Raw genomic sequence first — 23,349 nt, forward strand, 5'->3', positions numbered from 1 at the left:
GCGGTAAATGTCTCATGGCGTGGAACAAGGACCACTGTGTTTTGCTGTGATGGCCAACATGTGAAAAAAAAGTCTAGCACATCAACTCAACAGGTCATGACCTCAGAATAAAAGCATGCATTTTGAATTGAAAGAATTTCACTTTTTATGCCAAGTGGAAATTTCTTATGTAGTTTTAATCACTCAACACACTGCTGCTGTCCTGACATTAATAAGACAAAATCATATAGCTGATATATGTTAATGTCACAGACATGATCAAATAGCCAGGTTTGAAACATATTTAAAATATACTTAAATACATGCATACTTAAAAACATACTTAATCATATTTTGATGCAAAGCCACTACTGTCACGTTCAAAGAAAAACAATGCATTAAGTCCCTTTATGTCATATCAGCAGCATTTATTAAGCGACAATACCATAACCAACCCTTACGACTAAGAGATTTTACAGACACAGGTTAGGTTCCATGGTTCTGATGGTGGGATGAAGAAACAGGTGGCATAAGAGTGTTATGTGACAGCATTAAACGATGTGGTGATGTTTTCTAAAGTTTAAGGCTGGATGGAAAAGGAGTGATAAATGGGAGTGAACATGGTGGTTAGAATCTCCCAGTAGGGGTAAGTTTTAATTGTACCAAACATTTTTCTTAGTGGAAATTATCTCTACATGAACCCTGGCGACTGTCAAGCGATTTGCAACAGCAGGAGCATATTGAGGGAGAAGAAAAACATCTACGCTTTTGTGAAATAAAATGTCAACACTTATTCTATACGTCCAGCTGCGCTGCACTATATTTAATTCTAAATAATGGCTTGTTGAAAGTGCACGTTCAAAATTCAGATTAATGCAAATATCAACTCATTCAAAGCAACATTTTAAGTCACTGCGTTTTGGAAGTATGTGAACCTAGACAGATCTGCGTGTTGAAATGCTGCAGCCAATTCGAAGAGAGATCACCTTCTCAGCGACACACACAAACGCTCACACAGTCAAACAATTCAATGACAATCTGTAACTATAATATCAAGAAAACCCATTCAAACAAAAACCCAAGAGTGCTTCAAGTTGGCAGAAACTGCTCTCTATACATATTAAAATGAAACTGAACTGCTTGGTATTTGTTATTGTATTAGGAGTAAGTAAGTGGGACAAGTGAAAGTGGCAGTGTGCGGTTGCGTCATATGCTGCAGATTCGGGAAGCAAAGAAATAGAATCACCCATCTAAAAAGCTTGAATTTCTTACCTGTTTCACTCTCGGTCTTCCAGGTGAGAATTTCCTCTTGGTGATGGCTGGCTTTCCCATTCCGATCTTAGGAGTGAGTGGTATAAGCGTAGTGGTGGGCATTACACTGCTGTGTTCGCTGTAAGTGGACATGATGTGGGACTGAGGGGAGTCTCTGGGAGGCAATCCTCGAACCACAGGAGCAGACCGCGAAGGGCAAGTAACAAGTTCGGCTAATCGCTCCATCGTAGTCTTGAATGGTTTTGCTTCTAAAGACAGGCCAGGAAATGAGAAACTTGGCTTGCTGACAGGTGTAGTATCCATCTTCTCTGTTGTCTCAAAGTTGCTGTGTCCAATAGAATTGTCTTCGACTGGCTCTTTACTAAGGTCTCTTGTGACAGTTTCCAAGATGGAAGGCTCGACTACATCCATACCCAGAGGCCGAGCGAGCGAGACTTCCATTGGTTGGTCCGTGACTGGTACTGGTGCAGTACTTGGTTCTTTGGTGGTTGAGATGATGATGGCCTTGAAATCCTTTGTGCTAGAGTTGACGGTGCTCTGCTCGGGGCAGACCTCGATCTTTGCGGGCTTGATTTGCAAAGTTAATTCCTGTACGTGTGGCGTCTTCAAAACGGGCTCAGCTGGAAAACAATCTGTCTCTTGGCAAGGAGTCGCTGAAGAATCCAAAGACGATGTGACCTGGGCTCTCGCTGCTGGTTTAGTTTCTGTAAGGGACACAGGAAAACACAATAAAAATCGAGAAAAATCATATAAAAAGTCTTTAAATAGCTTAAATTGGACACTACGTCTCAGTTTTAACATTGTAACTTGATGATGTATCAGATGATTTCAAATATAAGAATGGTGTGAAGCACTGTATTCAACAAAACTGAAGCATCTGGGATTACCCCCTTTTTAATTTAAATCTCGAGACTTGTCCATGAATAGAACTAGTCATGTTGAGTTTCTATTCTGCCAGACAGCTTCGGACAGTACAGACAGCCTAGTCTTAAGGAGGCACCCCTCCAATTCAGCCCCCAAGTTCCCATGTCACACTGATCCTGACACACACATGCACCTGCTAAGCATCTCTGCCAGGGAAGGGAGTAACCATGACAACCAACATCCCAGAGCTTGTGTCCTCTGCTCCTATGACTGTGCAGCTTGCAGGTGCTCATCCGGTGCCCATGCCAGAAAGTCAATTAGGAGATGGGCCTCTGACCGCTGCCCAGGCTAAACACACACTTTCATTCATATTAATACCTTCCTTCCTATATCTCCTACAGTGAACAAGGTCAAAGAGACTCTTTAGGTCAATAGTCTGCTTTGATTAAGACAGCTAAGTGTTGTCAATGAACTGCAGTCTTCAGAGAGCAGATGGAGTGGTACAGCATTTACCACTAACAGGGGATCAGCTGAGGAAGTAGAAATCAAACATCAGAGCACTTATATAAAGAAATCTTTATTGTTGCTATATTCTAACTGAAGATTTGATAAAAACATAAGAAAGGTTATTTAATGTTGCCGCCTATTTGAATAAAATTAATCATGAGATTAAAAAAAAGAGGTGATTCACTGTGGTATAAATCTAACACCAGCGGGTGATTCAGAGGAGTCCTTACAAATCTTAGAGATGTGCATTGACTTTTCTCCTTTCAAAGTTCAGCACCACTCCAATGAACTATTTCTTTCACTACAACTGAGAATTAAATTCTTTGTTCCCCTTTAAAGGAGATCAAACTGTCAATTAAATGAGTGAATCACCTACAATCTCCTCGTCATTATTCATCATGTCAAGCCAACTCAAAAACAGTCACGATATAAAAAAAAAAAGATTGGAGTGGTGAAAGGGCGCAGAAACTCACCAGGCTTTAGGACTGTCGAAGCCAGCTCCTCTTTCTGGACGGTGTCTTCAACAGCTTCTGAATCCGAGTGCAAAGGGACAGCAAGTGTTTCGGGTTTTGAGTCATTGTGCATTTCAGTGGGCAGCTGAGCGCCAGGTTCTAGGTCCATGTGCTTTGGAGCCAGCTGTGGGTCGGTCTCTGAGTCTGTGTGCGTGGAGGCTGGAGGAGAGCTGAGCTCCAGGCCAGTGTCTGTATCCTCAAGCGGTAATGTCTGCTCCTCAGCAGGAGGCCGGCAGTTTGAGCATACAAAGTCCTCTCTTGGATGGATTTCTGCTTTGCCTGAGTTCTGACGCTCACACTCCAGGTGAAGCCATCTGAAAGAATAAAAAAAAAAAAAGTGCATAAATTGGAAGGGCATTTGTTTGATTTCATGTATTTAAGGGTTCTCTGTTTAAAAAAAAAAGTCATAATATAATAAATGATAAGAGGACGACCAAATCCTAAGATTAAAGACCATGCAGTAAACAAAAGGAACAAGTACAAGAGAAAAGGTTGTTGTTTTTTTTTTACCTCTTGCAACCGTGGCAATGCAGAAGGTCTTTGTGATGCTCCGGGTCAATGATGCTCGTACACAGAGGACAGCTCAGAGCAGGGTCTTGGTTTTGCACACAGTTCTCACAAAGCAAGCTTGTGAGATGCCACTGTGCACTAGCTCGTGTCCCACACTGGATACATACTCTGCAGTTCTGAGGAGTAAAAACAGACAATTGAATGTCTGTCTTCAATGGCAACACCTCTTCACAAATCTAACTTGCAAGAACTAGTGGTCTTGAGTTATCATCACACAAAAAAAGGCACATGTGAAGCCCTTTCACCACCTGCCATCTGTGTCGCAGTGGCCATCACACACTATTGTAGAAGCATGACAAGCACAGCTTCAACAATCTTTGAAGGATGTGGCCTGTAGGCCTAGAAAGACTTTAATACAAATGTGTCAAACATAACTTATTCATTTGTCAGGTTTCCTCTTACCTTACATCTCCAACCATTGGTTGGGAGGGAATCCATGGCAGGTTGCAGACAAAAGGTATGATAGCCCTTGTCGCACATGTCGCACACGAGCATTTTCGTGTCCTCTCCTGGGTTCCTGTGAAACACACAAAGAGACGGCACATTATTTAATTGAGAATGTAAGTATAATAGCACACACTCCTGGAGCAAAACCTGGTCATTGCATGACCAAAGTTAAGCAAGCGAATATGGAAAGAAGCTAAGCGTTTCATTGCAAAAATGCAATTAAAATAAATCTAAATTGGCTGCAACATATTTGAAACCAATTCCAGGTTTGATTCTCCTCTTACCATTTACTATGGTAATTTCTTAAATTCCGGCAACTGCAATTCCCTTAGCACTCATTCTGCAAAACCCAACATCTGGTTTTTCACCATGTGCAAACACTGAACAAAAAGCTGTGGATAAGTCACCCAGGGCAAAAAGGTCTGATTGTGCATATATTTCAGGCAGGGTTTAGACAAGGTCAAAGGTTATAGAGATGGCGCTTGAAGGAGTGAAGTCTAATGAGAGCCTTACAATGCACAGAGGTAAACAAGCGTCAAGGAGCCTGCCTCATGGCTAAAAAGAAAAATTAAACAGACTCACTTGCACGTCTGGCATACTTTGCACTCCGGGCACTGCCATCCTGCCCTCCTTAAAGGGGTCACAGCCATATCCAGACAAACCCCATGATAATGTTGCCCACAACTGGTGCAGAACAACTGGTCCAGCAGATCCCCTGGACTATCACACAGGGCACAATTTACCTCGCCTTCAACTGTAAAACAAAAACTAGCGTTAGATTCCATTTACTGCATAAATTCATTCCGTTTTCTTACGTACATTTGTGAATGGCCAATTCAATGTGTTCCGGGCAGAGGAGAGAGAGGCTCCTGATATCCTGAAAGGTCCCAGCTGCCCCCGCACATGGGTAATGGTAGAGTTGAGCACATCCTTCAGCACAGCACTTAATGGATGCTCCAAGGCGCTTACAGTATGCACAGTGCTGCAAATAAACACAAAAAAAATGCTACATTAAGTATAAGGGTACAAATAACAACAAGTTTTATTTTATGGCTGTAGGACTATTAAAAAAGGGTTAGGAGGGAGTTACAGTTACATTTTCTGTAAACTGTAATTTAACATTCCAGAGAATTATTGACCACTTTATAATACAAGGCAAACAAGCAACAGGATTTTCAACTATAATCCAGGTGTTTTAGCTGGTGTGGTAAGACTGAGTGGCCTGATGTGAATTTCTTTACAAAAAAATATGTAAATATGTAAAAATATGTATTAAAAACACACACAACTTATAGACCAGTGTAGCTTTAGTATGTACAAAATCAATGTTTTATATTCCGGTGCACTCTATGATCCAGAGATTACAGTACTCTCAACATAAATAGTGACTTCTATTTGAGCACATCAACCTGTGTCTTTGCTAATAGTAGACTCCTTGAGAGTTCAAGCTTGATGAGTGGCATAACCTTTCCATTTCACAGCTGCGAGAGCCACGTAGAAAGGTCGACCTTTACAGTCAAGTCTGTTCCTGTAGTTATGCTCTGCCTCAGTGAAGCAATGAGTTCAACATCAACACATTAGGATGGTGCAAAACCCAGCGAGTCTCACTCACCTTTGTGCTCCCTGAGTCAATGGCTCTGTCCACATTAAGCAGAGATTGTCCCTCGCCCGCACAGACACCTTCAGACCACGAGGCACAACTCTGATGTGCCCAGCACTGCCCTGTAATTTTAGGACACAATCGTTAATATGGATGAAATGTGGATTGCATTACAGTGATGAACTAGTCTTTCTTATGCTGACCTGACTGAAAGAGAGACCGGACATTATGATCTGGTGGAAGGCCAACATGAGAAAGCTCATCCCAAAATCGACTTGATGGGTCAGGGTCTGCCTCGCTGCTCTCGGATCTACTGGGAAAAGGTTCACAGGGAAAAGCACTTAAGAAAAAAATGCAACAATATGCAAGGGATAATGTTGTGAATCAAGAAAGCAACAGTGTGGAGCACTTGAAAACAACAACCAAGTGAGAAACTACAACACAGAGGTGACTTGATGATGTGGTTTACTTGGAAAAATGGCAGACCACTAACTCTCCGACAGGACATCGCGTCAATTGGAACCCCAAGAAATTTCCGTTGGAACTGGGCTACCGTCCAAATAAGAAACATCAGAGCTGTTTGCATGAGGAGAATGTTTGTGTGAGTGGGTGTGTAGAGAGTCATTTGCATGAGCGCACTAGTATGTGCTACATCCTGGATATATGTCAGTGGGTTGGAGCAAAGTCATAGATTCAAATATCGAACAATAAGGAGGATGTATATAACCAACTCAGGCTTTGTTGACATGGACTGACAATTCCACGCACAAGTCACACTACGCATTAACGACACAAAGAGACACCATGACACTGTGTATAGACACGTGGCACTTACTGTGTCTTCTCCCTCAGCGCTGAAGAAGTCTCTGCAGCCAAATTTGGCGGAGAGGTTTTCGAACCGTCGCTGCTATTGCTGGTCGAGCCTTCTCCTCCATCATTGCCGCAGGAGCCTGCTTCGGGTTGAGGTGTGGTGCTGAATACTTGTAGTTTCCCCTGACCCAGCAGGCTGTGGTCACCACAGTAACAGAAGGCACATAGATGCTCACTGAAACAGAGAAAATTGGTAGTAGGGGGTGTTTAATTATAAATACACCTACATGACTTAATACAGTGGCACACATGTCACTTTGAATTAAGGCCTCATCTTTTTGGTGCCGAGCGGTCTGCTTAGCAACATACATATTAACACATCAGGCTTGTAGTGCAGCCGAACGTGCTCGCGCACGTACGTACGCCCGCGTTCAATGGGACGCACGTAGGTAGACTTCAAAGGAAATTGCATTTTAAAGGGAAATCTTAGCTTGAATAAAGAAGGGTACGATGTTGAATTTATATGCTTTGAGGGCTGTAATAAGTGAACGGATGCCTCTTGTACACAATCCATCTGGAGATTGTGGATGATTTAGAACAACAGTCAAGACAGAAAGTATGAAGGGTAGACAACCACAAAGTGGCACTGCATACTGACAACAAGACGGTTAAGTAAAACCTCTGCATCCTTCAAATGTATCGAAGTGGGACATATAAGGATGCATACAAAGGAACTAGCAAAATCATCTGATTTGACCAAAATAAAGAGGAGAACTCTCATGAGAAGACATGTCACCTGTTAGGAAGGAGGCAAGTATTCCACTTTACTAAGCCAGACCCATGAACCAGCGTTCTATAAATTCAGAATTAACTATGGCTGGAATATTTTATTTACATGTCGTCTTGCTAAAATCAACTGACCATGGACATCGGTCCAGTCCTCCATCTCCACCATCAATTTAACAGATAGACAAAGCTGATTGATCACGACCTTTAAAAGGTGACACCTCGGTGGCCTTTGCAATCTTCAGAATAAAGTTAATCTCTAACAAAAACATATAAAAGCTGTATGAATGGATTAGATCCGAGCAATTAATTAGACCATTGCATTCCAAGGGGCCATTCCTTTTCTGACGAACAAGGAAAACAGGTACTTCCTGAGCTTCACAGTGCGAAAGGTAGTGGCACCCAAGGCTAATAATTCAAAGCAAAGATGACATCTCTTACCTGCTTTTGACTCCTCTACTTGCTGGGGCATGTGCTCCTGCTGTAGACTCCATTGAAGGACTGGAGTCCAGAGGAGGACACTGTTCTTCTTCCTCCACCACATCGGTGGACACTACCTCCTCAGTCTCCATTGGTTGGATATCTGACAGAGACAATACATCTGTCAACAAAGCAGGTGAAACACTAACCCTTTATTAAGTTATTGGGAATATAATAATGCTAGAACTGAAATATACTTATTTGTTAATATAGTTGTGCTTGCTTAAGAGCTTGAAAGGAACCTGAATGCATTTAATTTCGAGAAAATGTGCAGCCAGATCGGGTGAAAATATAAACACTGTTCACCAAATGCAATTTTTTGCTACATACTTTGGATGATAATGACAGTTTATGCTGTAGGTACAGGTGTAAAAACATATTTGTAGCACATTCCTTGTTAGTCTTCTCTGAGCCACAGCACGAGTGGAAGTAAACCCAAATGTTTTGAGTGAGCCATCATGCAACTCCAAAACCATAATACATCAATAAAAGAGTTTGGCTATAGCAGCATCGGGTAGTGGAACACTGCACACCAAATGCTCGGGGAAGAAAAGAAAATGCTTATTAATGGGTGCAGAACTGTTGCGTATTTGGTGTCATAATCCATTGCAAAAGAGCAACAAAGAGCAAAGTCAGGCATCAACCCAGGCGGCGCTGCCACACAGGCCTCGATACAGTAGCTTGATTTGTGAGTGTCAAGAGCAGCTCACTTTTTCAAAAACGAGTCATCTTTAAAATTCATTCATTACAGTACACTTGTGTATCATAATCACTAATGGCAGGCATATTTCATACCACAACAAAGAAAACAAGACGAAGCGCAGGGAACTTCAAATATCAATTATTGATGTACAATCAATGACATAAGAAAAATTCCAATTTTTTTTTTTTTTGAAAGTGGGGTGGCCCATTTTCAGTACACTGAAACCCTGGGAATCCTTGTTCGCCAAAAGCATGTTCCACCATTGCGTGTCTCACTTCAAGCAGTCATCTCACAGTGCACGCATAAGAGCTGTATGTTCTGTTTTTATATTTATTTACTCAATATTTGCTATTGTACAGAACAATATACTGAACATTCACACAACTGTATTGACAAACACACACACCTCCAAAGGGGCTTCTCAGTTATGACGCCTGTGCTGTTGAGTCAAGGCTATTGCTGTATGTCACTGTGCTCAATTTGTTCGGAACTTCCAACCATGGACAAAAGATGGAGCGGATGAAGAGTGAACTGAGGTTGAGGGACCACTACAGTAAACTAAGCACTATTTAACCCCACTTACACATAGCACGCCCAGTTGGGTGTGAAGGGGTTGTGCGTCCTTCCTGAGCTGACACTTACTTATTGGACACCTCTGGTGCGGAATCTCCAGCTTAAAAACTCTCGAGACTTTTTGGGTTAAGCCCTGACTGTTCTTGGTAAATCTAAACTTTTGTTTTGGCAAAAATGACCAAAAACTTTGACGCATTATGGCCAATGGTTCCAGAGCCCCATCTGAGAAAGTCAACCCACTGGAAAAATTCCACTTCCTGAAATATCTAGCGTGGCACTTGACATGTATAAGAATGGGAGGCCTGGTCATGTGATGTACACTCATAAAAAAGCGCATAAATGGGTCTGGAGAGACTGATGGGATTTTAAAAAGCTTTTAGAGGGCATTAGCCTTGGGCTCTTTCCCACTGCACCTCAATGCCAATCTCCGAGCAGGAGGAGAGATGGAAGCAGCTCGGGGAGGAAAAAGAGCACACACCCACTGCAGTTTCATTGCTCAAGCTAAAGCCTTTCAATTACAAGCCTGAATTAGAAAAAGCTCTCATCCATCCTCCTCCAGCAGAGGGAGGCTTCTCTTCCACCTTTACAGAAACATCTTCAAGCACTGTGTGAAATAATGCACTTCCAACTATCATTTGCCAAGACATCAACCTCACAACATAGATGAAATGGACAGCGTCTCACCTGTGTCCTGAGGGCCTGAAGACTCCGTCATCTCCGTCCCATCCATGCTGTCCTCGTCATCCACAACAGCCCTCCCTCTGGTGCGACCCCTGAGGTGACGAACATACGAAGACAAACAATAAGAGGCAGTGGAAAAAGATACATGGAAGCAAAGCGATCTGGGAGGATGGAGGGCACCTCATAAATTACCCAAGATGTATTAACAGCTGTCACCAATATTTAAGGGAGACATTTAGCTCACTAGGCGGGGATGACAAGAGGTTAGCGGACGACGCGTTGGTGGCATCGACAGGCCAGGACAGCCAAAACAGTATTACTTAGGCAGACTCGTATCAAAGCCCAGTGGTGTCCAAACTTTGCTTCAAGAAATGTTTCAAAAGGTTTCTCGATGATAGCCTTTCCTCTTGAATTGCATCCTCAAGGAAGATACTTTATAGCAATTTCAGTCCATCCAGTATTATAAGAATAGATTTAGAGTGGGGGGGGGGGACAAGAGTGCCGCGCCCTCCGCTGGTGGACACGATTGTAAAAACTATATTATAAATATATATTTTTTTATCTTCAGTTATGTCATTTTCAATGAAGATACTTTTTCAATGACAGTTATGTCATTTTCAATGACATAACTGCTAATATGAAATCATCATGATCAAAATTAAAGCAAAAAAATACTGTAATAACGCTGCATGAGTGCCAAGTCCCGTTGCCACAGTTCCTCAAACGTTGACAACAATACCTTGTGTCAAAATTCAGTTCATTTTGATGAGCTGGTCTGAGTGTCTGACAGAGCCAACACTACCTAGAAAATTCAATATTATGACTTTAGCAAGTATGTAGCCGTGTATCTCAGCAATTCTGCTCAGACATCTTGAGGCTCAAGAAACAAACTTGATCAATATGCAACATTTTCCGAGACCTTCACACAAACTAGAGAAACTCTGCAGCAAAGGACATCTCAGAGAAGTGGGCTCAGTTTTCTCCCTCAAGGACACATCCTCTGGAGAGTGTTGCAGGGTTTAATCTTTTAAATCTCATCTAGTTTAACAACGCAACTCTCACTCGTAGACCAGAGCTATTTCATAAAAGATTTAAGGGCAGTTTTCTAGGAGTTAATACATTCATCTTCTTCCAATTATTAAATTAATGAGGTCGCACAGGCTAATAAGTGATCGATATCAATAAGGAACTTGATCATAATTATTTTATAAGGATTCTGGATTCAGTGGACTGTTAGACTGGAACAATTCTCAAAACTCCATTAAAGCAAAACCTCAAATTAATTTAAAACCCACTTCTTGTTGGAGCTACATTAATGCAAATGCTGCCACAGACATGAACTAATAGCTAACATTAATAGCAAGCGGACTACGATGGGACAGCAAGTACTGTTAATCTAAGCAATGGGAGTCTACAGGAAAAAGATGAGTGGGATAATTTCTGGTGCAACTGGATAGAGAAAAACTGGCTGTAAGCCAAAGCAAACCCACCCTCTAAACAACTTCCATGTCGTGATAAGAAACACCCTGGCGAGGCTGTTTCGGAAGTTCTCGGGATCATGAGTTTCGCCCTCATTCACAAAACATCTTCAACCGCAGTATCTTTTAACATACTCAAGCTGCATCCCAAACAGAAGTAGGCGGCATTACCCCAAATATACGTTCATGCTGGACACTACATGAGAGACAACAAACGCATTTGTCCATCTAATGGCTTCTTTAAATAGCAATTCTTGAAACATTTGTTCACAAAAAGCAAGTATTTAAAGAAGGTGTACCACTAGAATTCATCATTGGACTACTGATGCTGACTTGGGTCCATTCATTAACTGAGTGAATTTTCGAAAATTAAGAAACACCAGCCGCCACCTAACTTCATGCAGTGAACAACAGCTCTCAAAACTAGCTAGTTTAAAAGATCTACTGCCTGATCTTCCGTAAAGGAATAGAGCACAGGCATGCCGTCAAATAAATGACCACCTGAGCTTATTTGAGTATTACTGAATTAATATATCACCATAGCGCACTGCAAACTGAAGCTTAATATAATGAATTGCACATTGATATAGAAATACAAGAGCCCACAGTCAACAAAGCATGATGACATCTTGCTGTTCAGTAAGTAGTTGCCTTCAGAGAAACACATTTCATAAATGTCAGTTTTCAGAGAGGCGTTTGATTTATTTATTTTCTCAGAGAAACTCACTTATTCACCCCCCATTTACCCAGCACAACCACCCCCTACCCAAAGTCCCACCACAGGGAGAGAGATGGGGGGGAGAAAAAAAAAGAAAAAGTGAAAATAATGCTGTGGTAAGTAGTCCAGGCTAGGGGGCGGCGTGCTGGCTGGAAAACTCGACATGGATCACGCTTGCTGGAATGGACTGACAGATGGAGCGTGGGCAAATCTAGTAATTCCAGCAACCAGGGTTTACAAGAGCCATTTCTGACACGTCCGTAATCACCTCCGGAAAATTGCATACTACAAGTGTTGTAGTTAAACCGCTGCAAACATGGAGACTCGCTTGATTCAACTACAAACCCAGATACAACCACTCCTATTAAGATACCCACATGAATGCAGGCATTTGCCGTCACTTTGGATGTCATTGACAGAGCAGACAGTAGGCACCAAATCTTTAAAAACAGTCCCCAAAAGCACAGTCAGGCCGAGGGTTTGGTATTGACCATCTCACCATCTACCGTGGAGCAATTCAAGAAAGTCTTTGGTGTGGCGATTAACCCACAGTCTGGATGTTTGCAGATTAAATGATCCATTGGGAGCAGGGTATTACGATTGATGGAAGGGACTGGCTCAGGAGGGACTTAAGAACCCTATATTACACAGCAACCATGGAGCATTTTCATGTTGCTAAGGAAGTGGCACAAAACACAGGGCGCCTCACGACGACCGTCGAAATCCAGGTGCAGTTTAGAACCGGATCCAACTTCTTTGGAATTAGCAGGACACTTTCATTCTGGTAGTATGACTTTACATTTAGAATCACAAAGAATCAGAATCAAACAGAACAGAAATCGTTCCAAATCCTAACTACACCCAACCAAACAAAAAGAGCCCAAATGTACTGAGCAAAATTGACCATATTACACTACAACGAATGACAGAAAATATTGCTCTCTTCAATATTGGGATGTTATTGGTCCTTTTATTAGCAGCCTAGATCCTAACTCCTGTGATGTGACCACGCATTTTGGGATTGGAATTTGCTTCGAACTGGGTCAACAAGCCAAGCACAGCCTTAAATCCAAAAATATTTTACATGGATAACTAGAACAAGCTCAGTCATAAGACACCACCTAGGAAAAGCCATATTGATCTGAATTCCTCGCCACTTAATAGAGCTTCAACTCATCATGCGGTCGAAAGACAGTCATGCTTTCTCCGGCCTAACAGCATATGCCTTGGTAGCATTTAGTATCCTAATATCACTGACAACACCTTCATTCTAGACACATTCATTTTGGGCTCACCAAAGCCACCAAATGTGAGACGCAGCTGTGTAGAGAATTCATGCTAAAACGTCCAGTGATAGCGTTTGATGACTCCTATTAGTCCAGTGAATACTACTATTGTGTAAACTATCTATGCGGTGTAGCTGTGGACATTTTATCAGTGTTATGCAATATGTGGTTACATCTAGCATGAGAAGACACCAGCAGACAACCAGGGTACTGAGAGGAGCATCTAAGGCAGCTTTTCTTGCAAATTATCAGAAGCATGATAAATGTCATCTACTTTTTCGCTCCTAATTTAAATGATATTTGAAATAGTCAATAGAGCAGACTAGACTGTACACACTATAGGGCTAATGGTTTTTAATCACCTCACCAAGACTTGCACAACGACTGTTAACATTTCAACAAAATAATCCCTCTATCAGAGGGCTTACACTCAAGACCTCAGGTAGAAGGGGGGGGGTCGCACAAAAACACAACACTGCAGATGGAGATGAAGTGCAGCTATCACACACGGGTGTGGACTGAACTAAGCTGAGCTAGGCTGTTCAATGTTGCAACTTTGCTGAGCCAATCTGCCCCAGGATACTGAACAGTGTCCGCCGATTGTCGGGTCTCATTCATCGGCCAATAGTGTGCTGCACACAAAATCATCCGGACAAACTACCGCTTACATCCTAAGCTCAGTTCTATGTATCCGCCATTCTATGTCTACACATTTATGTTTGGTTTTTGTTGGGTTTTTTTTTGATAAAGTACTTCACATATGCGCTACAAACTGCTAGTTGTAATGACAAAATTAAAAAAAATATATAAAAAAATACTAAATACCATGCCATAATACGATGATGTCATTGCAGAGTGAAATGCAATAGTCTGGAGATTCACTGTGCCTGAAGACCACATGGAATATGCTCCTCCCACAACACAAAAATTGATTGGCAGTTAAACATATCAAAAACGAGCCGACATTTCCTGTAAATTTTTTAAATATCATTGCTTAACTTCTGTCAAAAGCCTGTCAGCAAACACCAATAGCAAGTCATTAGCGCAAGAAGCTACAGCTCTAACCAATACCTGCAGGAACAAATGCATCACACTGATGGATCGCATGCATCACATCTATAAATAAAAAAAATATTAGCTAATCTCACACACTGAGAGAATGTTTAATAAAATGGACGGCCAGGAAATAAGATTTTAAACTGCCATGAATGTTGCGATAAATAACAATTAAATCACCTCAACAAAATGAGCTTCAACCTGATCACTGGAAGACTGAATTCAAATAAGCTTTTGTATAACGTCAGCAACACAAGGAAGCGTTTGACTACCTCAAGACAAAGCCGAGCTTGAAGAAATAATGTTTAATAAATTAAATGTCAGGCCATAAAAGATGAGCAAAACATACTTTTTTCTGTTCTTGGACGTGGCGGAGGGTTGTGGCTGGGGTGCGACGGCAGGAGTGGCAGCATCCTTGCGTGGCCTGCCACGTGGTCGCCGGTCAGTGTGGGCAGGACTACCTGTGGAACTGGCCCCTGCACAACTGGATGGAGGCGAGGGTCCCTGGTCAGAGGGTTCCACAGTCTTATCCTCTGATGACATTCTAAAAAGTGGAAATTACAAAACAATGAAACTGGTAAATTAAAATAGGTTTATACTGAATGAAATCGCTGACTCAAACCACCGCATTTCTGAGAATGGGTTGAGTAAGGAAAGGACAACTGAATGGGTGAGCTTATGCTGAAAGGGAGGCCTTAAAAGAAAGTCAGTAAAGTTCAAGAACTTTCTCTAGTGATGCAGATTACCATGTTAAATGGGAGTCGCCTGAGGCACGGAACAGTTGGCATTTTGGTTAATTCGATTCAGCAAAGAAAAGTATAGCCTCTCAATGAATACAACAAACAAGATCAAGTTTTTGACAAATTTATGTACAGCGAACGTTGGGGTCGGAATATGATGGCTTTCAAGGAGACGGCAAATATGAGGTCATCCAGCAGAGATAACTGGTTTGGACACAAGTCAAACAGAAGGCATTCACCAGACACTTCACTAACACTTCATTATAAGGCTGAAAGGAACGGAAATAAGTACTTGAAGCAAACACAAAAAACTTGAGTCAATGTTTAGGAGCATTAGGTCTATGTTTTTGAAATGTATTTATTCAATTTTTTGTCATTCTTCCAAGAGGGCTACATCATTTACTATTACACTCAGCATATAATTATCCTCCAGTTCGAAATTTCAAGAGCAGCATCTAAGCAAATGAAAGAAGTATCACCTTTCAATGTCATGGACTGAATGACCTGTACAGCTACATCCACACAGACATGCATCCCTTCCGATCTGCTCTCATTCTATGTTGATCAAAAAATCTGTATGTAGCATTGTACTCATCTGGTGACAAACAACTAAGACATGCCGCACATTCATTAGGAAGATTGAGGGCAAAGACAGTAGCTACAAGTCACACTTCAATATAAAACACAGTGGCCAGGGACACACGTTTTTGTGGGGGACATATCTGTGGTCACACACTTCATGCTCCTTCCATAGGGATTTCAATAATAATAATAATAATAATATAGAAATGGTTGTTTTCTATTGCCTTATTGAAGATTTTGAAGACATTTTGAGCACTTAACAATTTGTTGATGGTCCCTAACTGATGCCGGGTGGTAGTATTAGTGCTGTCCAATATCCAACCATTTTCACCACGGTGTTTCGCCAAGCATGTGTTACTATGAACCAAGGTAGATACAGGAAAGTTTGTGGGGTTTTGGATGAGCATTTGTTGGTTCTGTGTTCAATGAAATACCATTACCGCTGTCAAATAAATAATCCCTCTCTTGTCAGTCATTTCAACATGTCCTCTATAGTACATGATCCCCAGTTAAGAACTGTGTCGAGGCTATTGTTGAAGGCGCCTCCCTGATGTGTGTTGACACAGCACTTTCCTTGAACTCAACTGAAACTGAATCGCGTGGGTTACAAATATTGATGCAATTGAATTTATTATGGGAAATGTATATTAAGTAGTATTGAATATCACTACTGAATATTGACACAGGGAACAGGTTTGTTTCGTGTAAAAGATCTCAAAATCAATTACATAGCATGTTTAAAATACCACATAAAACAAAGCAAAGACATAAGTTGCAATTGTCAGGATAGGAATGTCATATTCAATTGAGATGCCAGAGTTTATGCTGGAATCCGTTTCCAAAATCAACAAAGATCATTTTAGGACCATGATAATGTGAAACGCTGAACTTGAATGACACATTAAGTCTGTGATATGACGCAAAGCAGACGTGTCTCAGCCATGGCTCGCTCTCATAAAGAGGTGGGCGGAGTTGGAGCAGCGCTGGAGGCAGAGTTACGCACAGTGGCGTAATAATGCACTTGACTCCTGAAATCTCTCATTGACTGTGGTTACATGCCGGCTAAAAAAAAACCAAATGAATTGTTGTACTATTGGTTTTGATGTTAGTTCTCACAAGTAGGGAGACATTGCCCCCATTAGGTGGGGCTCACGCCGTTTATCAATAGCGCGACTCTTAAGTTACTCCACATCTATCATTCCAGTGATACAACAAAAACAATGTGTGGAATATTTTGTTTTATTCAGAACCTGCAAGTTTAATTTCAAAACCTGGCAAAAGAAGCGTGTTGACAAAGATGACAGCTCCTTGACGGTCGCAGCCATTGCTCTGACGCGTCGATTCTGGACCTCTGAAGTTAAACTAGTCAGCACGATCGCTGTATACAGAGTTCAATATGACAGTCTGAAAGGGTTCCTTGCTACCTTTCAACTTCGATTCCTATTCCTCTACGGTGATAGGACCGGAAGGACTGAAGAGCTCCGGCACCACCCCTCGTCACAAAGGTGAAGTACTCATAGTTCGATTTTAAATGCAGTGCATGTAAACAAGGAGAACCAATTTGACTCAGCGGGTTAATCAAGCCATTGCCTTAGTCGGGCTACGCTCTGCACTTAACCGCAGTCATTTGCCAAGTTTTCAGACAGTGGAGACCTTTCGAAGGTAATAACTTCATCATGAGGAGGGGGTTACTGCATCACAGCGAGGACTTTAACATTGTATACATATGGATGAGTGAGGAAAGTTGGATCTGGTGAGTACTTTCTCTAGAACCAACCTTGCGCAGTCACCATACTCACACCACCATCACATCCATGAATTTCAGGGCTTTAAATAGAAACATCAATTATGTCTTCTCACTGAGTGCAAAAAACTGCACAGATTTTTGTGGTCATTCTCAAACGCCACACAGCAAACAATCAAAATCAAGACTGAACAATAAGACAAGCATTGTGTGCCTACTGAATATATACATTTCTGGATATAGCTTAGCTTCAGTAGCCGAAGAGTGATGGAATACAAACATAACACTTATAGAATCTATTAATGAGCCATTTTCTAAGGCTATGTTAGATCACATCAAGACCCATAGTAGCAGTAATATTTAGGCTTAGGGTCATTGAACACACTATTTAAATAGCTCATAATATCCTTACTCTCAACCGATAAGTCGCACAAGAACATTGCAGACGAATCCATTTAAAATTTTCAAGGGGTCTTCAAAAGATGCTCATCATTTACGGAGAATGACCAGCTCTTCCATTTGGGAAAGTCACAGTGAAGTTAACCATCACCAACAGAATGCAATACTATGCAAGCCCATTTTATTTTGCATGACAAAACTGAGGGCATCACCGGGTCACATAGAAACAGTTTGCTTTGCTTATAATATCCATGGCATGCGTATCTCATGAATTACATTTTATTATAGGGTTCCCCCCAGCGCTTCAGCAGCAAAGAGGGCGGCTCTTATTTCCTCGCCTGAGATTTCTGCCCTCAACCTCAGTCATTAAGAAGGACCACTGAGGACGTAAGCCGTGCTCTGCCCATCACCTTCTGCAGTTCCTCCACGTCTGTCCTCATGAACATCTCTGTTTACACGATGGCATGGTTAAACTAATGTAACGCAAGCTTCTTAATTCACATGTGCATGCATTTAATGTAAGTGCAGATAATCCCTCCGTTTATGCATCATTTAAGTGATATTTACCTTCCACCATGTACAAACAGCATCCATACAAACAACGACAAGGCACAGCAAAACATACAATACAAATACAAAAGACAAGGTACAAAAATATTAAATTCACTTACACACAAATGTATGACGGAATTATAGCACAGCAGAAACACAGACCACAGAGAGGAATAAGACATTCACTCTGAACAAAATAAGGTTGTATGAGTGGATAGTACTGAAAGTACTGCTCCTCCACTGGATCTCACTCGGTTCCGAGTGACAGATGACCTGTTGAGCACAGTCTGATCTCGAGCAGCTCTACATGACAATGAAACAGCAATGTGAAATATTAGAAGGCTATCAAAAAAAATCCCTGATATTGAACTTATCCACACAGAAAACTGTGACACTTCAGGTATCTATTCTGCATTAGTGAACCTGTTGAACAGCTTGGTATGGAATCGAAACCTGATACTGGTATCTCCATGCTCAGCCATTACTACTTCATCTTTACTGGCATAAACAACGCTCTTAGACGTCAAATAAATAAAAAATAATAATGCACATGACTACTTCAATTCAATCCGCTAAATTTGAAGGATAGTGTTAATCTTTTGGGATTAACAGGAAGCTACAAATGACATCGCGCTGGATTTCCCCATCAACAATCTTACAAGTGGTATAGATTTCATTTCAATGATTCTCCTTTTATATCACATTTCTCTGACGGTGCGCTGGCAGAGGGTCGCAATGGGAAACAAATGACAAAAATGATTTGGATGCAAGGACTGTAGTTTCCTGTAATATCCTGGTTCACTATTAAAACTTTTTTCCTACCACACCCCCATGAACCCAACAAGACCAGGGCAAGCACCAGTGTCCAAAAAAGAGACATGAAATCAGACTTTTTGAAGAATCACTATCATAACTGTCACCACTTTAAGGTGACAAAAAGCATCCATGTTTTGTCATAATATAAAAGGTAATACACAGACTAAATCTAAATAAGAAATTATCATACGGCAACAAACAGCAGACTTAAAAGAGTCTCAACAAAGTAAAGCTTCCCATGATTATTCATCTCTAATAAAATAACCATATAGTCGATGTGCTTCTGAAATAAAGCGGCCTTTCACTTTTTGCCAGGAGTTTTTGGCAGGTGTTAAAAGGGGGTGCAATCACTCTGCCAAAGCTGTAACTCGTGTGAAGGTGGTCGACATTTTTATCTTATTGTTCAATCATCATCGCGAGACAATTACCGGTGCAAGCATTAATCTGCTTCCCAACTAAAGAGCCCATTCCAAAAACTGGTCACGGATGTCCAAGTTCCTGCTTTAGTTTAAACTCAATATATAAAAATACAATGTTCATAGGTGAAAAATAAATTGTTCAAAAAACAGCACGGTAAAAAGTATGTACAAAATGTACACAGTTGCTACTAGCAGTTTATGAAACCCAGAACAACTGACAACTGATGAGCTTGCAGCGCCAACGTGTGACTAGAGGTCAATATAAGAGCATCTAAAAAGAATGTACACCGGCAAAATAATTAATTTCCACAAACCATACTCTTGACCTCATCATCGCTTCTTGTGTACAGCAGAGAGAGGTCGCAAAGTTGGCCTGTTGTGTGTCGCCAGTGTCACAACCTTTGCAGCACACACTTCTCTCTCCAGATTATGCCTTATTGTGGTTGACAAAGAAAAAGACATGGCTCACTATCAGTCCCAATCATTGCTGGACCAATGTTAAGGTTATAACTTGTCTTGACACATAGGCTTCATTTAATGAAGACCAGCTAAACAATACAACAGTACTAGATGGAGCAGCTTGTGGTCACCAGCATCTCACTCGCCACAGGGCTTTGTGTTTCTGCTATGCAGACGTACACCTTGCAACGCAGTTCAATGACGGTGTTATCCCTTAAAAGTACTTGAAAAGGCAGTTGTTTCAATTGACTGTCCATGCAGTCGAGGAGATGAGGGCGGTTGCAGTTTCATAGTGGGAGCGTAAAGGAGACCAGGAGAGTGGATTTGGCTGACTCAGATTCTGAAGAGGAACATTCACACGTTGACGAAGATCAAAGTGATGCACAAAAGCAGCACTCCTTTGGTGTGTAGTGATAGCAAGTCTGTTCAGTGCACAAGCAGTACTAACTAGGCTTCGCTGGGTCCGGAACGTGCTGGAGGCATGGTCAAAATGGTGAAAGAGGTATGTTCACCACCCTGCCATAAAGGCCAAGGATTATACCCAGCCATCATCACCATCATCATCATGACCATCATCATTGTTGCTTGAGAGATGAGGAAGAATATTCCAAGTACTTAAAAAAAAGCACATCATTCACTATGGCAGCTGTTTGGTGATGTTATATGCCTTTAACTCCAAACATTTTCAACCTACAAACTTGTGAATTAAAAAATCTCTGAAGCGTTAATTCTACAGACAATTCATTTATGGTGGCTGAAATGGTTTATTTAGTATAGCTGAATGTAATTGAATCATTTAGATGAATATTTATGCTTATTCACTTTTCAATAGCATGTTCCGATGGATGGTCAGAAAGATAGAGGATTTTTTTCCTCCACCATGAACCAGATGTAGTTGTTATGATGCCACTGAATAGGACCAAGAGTTCATCATATATACTTCCAACTAATAATTATTGGGAAAACAAGGGTGGAACTCCGCAAAGGCCAGGACTTTTGAAAGCTAGATCCACAGACTGCCAATTAAGATGAAATGATGACTGCCCCCATACTGCTATGTTTCTAGGAGTCCACCTGCCTCAAGGCTTTTAGCACAGATGGTGGTCCAGTAACAAGAAATGTTAGTCAACTGGAGGTTGGTGGTATTATCATGTAATTATTCAGCGTATCTCCACCACACACTGTGATTGCATTCAGCTGGTTGACGACTCGGATATTCAGGGAGTATTAGAGGACAAGTTTGAAAATCCCAGGGAGGTTTGAGATGTACATACAGCAGCCCAGATTATCTCGGAACCAGGGGGAGCAGATGCTAATGTTAGCTTTTGTTGACTCAAGCTGGAGCACAATGCATAGGGCTAACGATAGCAGCTAGCCTGTTGTGTTGCACCTTTGCATTAACCACTGGGAAACAAACCCGTCCTATGAGTCTAACTTCACAGAGTTTGGTTTAAATTCACATTTTAAAGTTGGTTATGATGAGGAAGTGCAGTCATGGGAAGTTTGTATGCGTTATGTACAGCAAACAGGTTACCAACTCCTCCTGATCTACGGAACTACTAGCCACAAAAAGAAATGGTTCTGTCCCAGAGAAGGAGGAAATTATAAGGAAAGATAGGAGGTGATGACATTAAGACGCCCCTGTTTGTTAACTTCCAACACGGCAGACGTGAGCATTTGTGTCCAACACACACACACACACACACACACACACACACAAAGGCTCGGTCTATTCAATGAAACGCGAATGTCTTAGGAAAGTACACGAAGTGGTTACGATACAGCGATTTAGATTGGGTTTCGGTATCGTTACATTTCGTTGGTTTCGTAAAGGAAGAGGGGGGTCGTATGAGTGCGTTATAACAGAGTAACACAGCTGAAAAGTGTCTCGGAGCTGCCGTTCCATTGAATAGTCTGAGTCATGATAACCAAGGCGGCGACAACCCCCCGAACATCAGCTCGGTCGCCTTTACTATCGACCGAATTCACATTCAAGTATGAGTTTAACTGGCTCTTACCTTCCAGCCCTACGAATAGCGAATTATCCTCTTCATATCCAAAACACTGGGGATGAAACGTCTCACTTGAAATCAAGCAGTTAGCTCGCAGGCTAACTGAGCTAGCTCGCCTCTCTCCAACCAAGCAACACCGCAGTTCTCAAAAATGCATAACGCACATAATCCAACGCAGCAAGGTTATTCCCAATTTCGCCCATTTGACGTCGAGAGGGCGGATGTCGATCCAACAGAGAAGCGCTTGGCTGGCACACACATTTGCACAGGGATCACTTTCCTTTCTCCAATGACAGCTGTCGAGTTCGCGTTGTGCAGCTACTTGGTGTTAGCCACCCAAGTCAACAGCCAGCAATTTCACCATTAAAAACAGGATCCAAGCGCCTGCAGCGGTCGTCACTTCTTCACAGGAAGTTTACGTGCGGTGCCAGCGATAAGGCTGGACCGCTAGCTTGGCAACTGGTTCTATTTTCTTCAGCTGCGACAAGCTGCGGGACCAAGCGGCCAGTCAGCTCTGCCACGCAGGAACAGCCGCCTCCCAAGACAAGTCAAAACAAACATTAGCCTCCTCGGAGTATCGGGCCTCTTGCCGCGGGGTCCGAACTGCAAAATGACTTTTGAATTTCACCAAAAAATTAAGTTGAAGATGACGCTTCGGTGTACTCCATAACGGTAGCCATATCTAATGATAAGTGGCACCGAAGCACAGCCCCTCTAGGCTCCTTAAAAAAACTAGACCCACCTACACTTACACAATTACGACACGCAGTCTCAAAGAGAGAGGTGCGATTCGTCCCAAACGAAGCCGCTCACAAGCGCGCCAAGTATTTCACGTAGCGGTCGATAAGTCGTGTCAACAATTGCAACAAAAATCATTTGACAATTTCTTCAAAATACTCTCTGACCCTGCGGAGGGATACGGGCATTTAGTAAATAAAATAATGGCGAGGTCGGTTCAACAAAGCGGAGACTGGATCGGAGTCTGTGTGGAACGGATTGTCTATTTCGAACGGTTTTTTCGCACATTACTCGTCATCTGCGACACAAATCGCCTTCTAGGTGATATTTAATGAAACAATAATGTGTTCGCTCATATATAGAGATAAATTCGGGCTCATCTGGGTGGCTCGCCTGAAGGGAAACCAAGTGGACATCCCCATGTCACCCATGACGCCGTCTCCATCCGCCCCCTTTAAAACCATCCATTCAAACAAACAAGACAAACAGTAAAACAAACAAGACATAATTCCAAACAAAAGCCATGGCGACCGAGCCACAGCATTAATTGTTTGCTAAACGTAGCC

General features: G+C 41.9%; 1 protein-coding gene across 14 annotated transcripts in view; it reads right to left on the minus strand.

Moving 5' to 3' along the window:
- Nucleotides 1-22,890, minus strand: part of kmt2cb (lysine (K)-specific methyltransferase 2Cb) — a 48,863-nt gene extending 25,973 nt beyond the window's left edge. For 7 of the 14 annotated variants that reach the window (XM_053882320.1, XM_053882325.1, XM_053882324.1 and 4 more), the window contains exons 1-13: nucleotides 22,052-22,890; nucleotides 14,672-14,866; nucleotides 9,788-9,876; nucleotides 7,789-7,930; nucleotides 6,587-6,796; nucleotides 5,955-6,064; nucleotides 5,764-5,873; nucleotides 4,971-5,133; nucleotides 4,734-4,905; nucleotides 4,107-4,221; nucleotides 3,645-3,820; nucleotides 3,096-3,448; nucleotides 1,252-1,955 (exon numbers count right to left, since the gene is read on the minus strand). In XM_053882320.1, coding sequence (XP_053738295.1) covers nucleotides 1,252-1,955; nucleotides 3,096-3,448; nucleotides 3,645-3,820; nucleotides 4,107-4,221; nucleotides 4,734-4,905; nucleotides 4,971-5,133; nucleotides 5,764-5,873; nucleotides 5,955-6,064; nucleotides 6,587-6,796; nucleotides 7,789-7,930; nucleotides 9,788-9,876; nucleotides 14,672-14,865 — 2,538 coding nt within the window. In that variant the 5' untranslated portion in view covers nucleotide 14,866; nucleotides 22,052-22,890. The remainder of the gene's footprint in view (nucleotides 1-1,251; nucleotides 1,956-3,095; nucleotides 3,449-3,644; nucleotides 3,821-4,106; nucleotides 4,222-4,733; nucleotides 4,906-4,970; nucleotides 5,134-5,763; nucleotides 5,874-5,954; nucleotides 6,065-6,586; nucleotides 6,797-7,788; nucleotides 7,931-9,787; nucleotides 9,877-14,671; nucleotides 14,867-22,051) is intronic. The other 7 variants (XM_053882318.1, XM_053882321.1, XM_053882317.1 and 4 more) reach the window with 3 other exon arrangements.
- Nucleotides 22,891-23,349: the final 459 nt, after the last annotated feature.

Source organism: Synchiropus splendidus, chromosome 13, assembly GCF_027744825.2.
Source record: "Synchiropus splendidus isolate RoL2022-P1 chromosome 13, RoL_Sspl_1.0, whole genome shotgun sequence".
NCBI lineage: Eukaryota > Metazoa > Chordata > Actinopteri > Syngnathiformes > Callionymidae > Synchiropus > Synchiropus splendidus.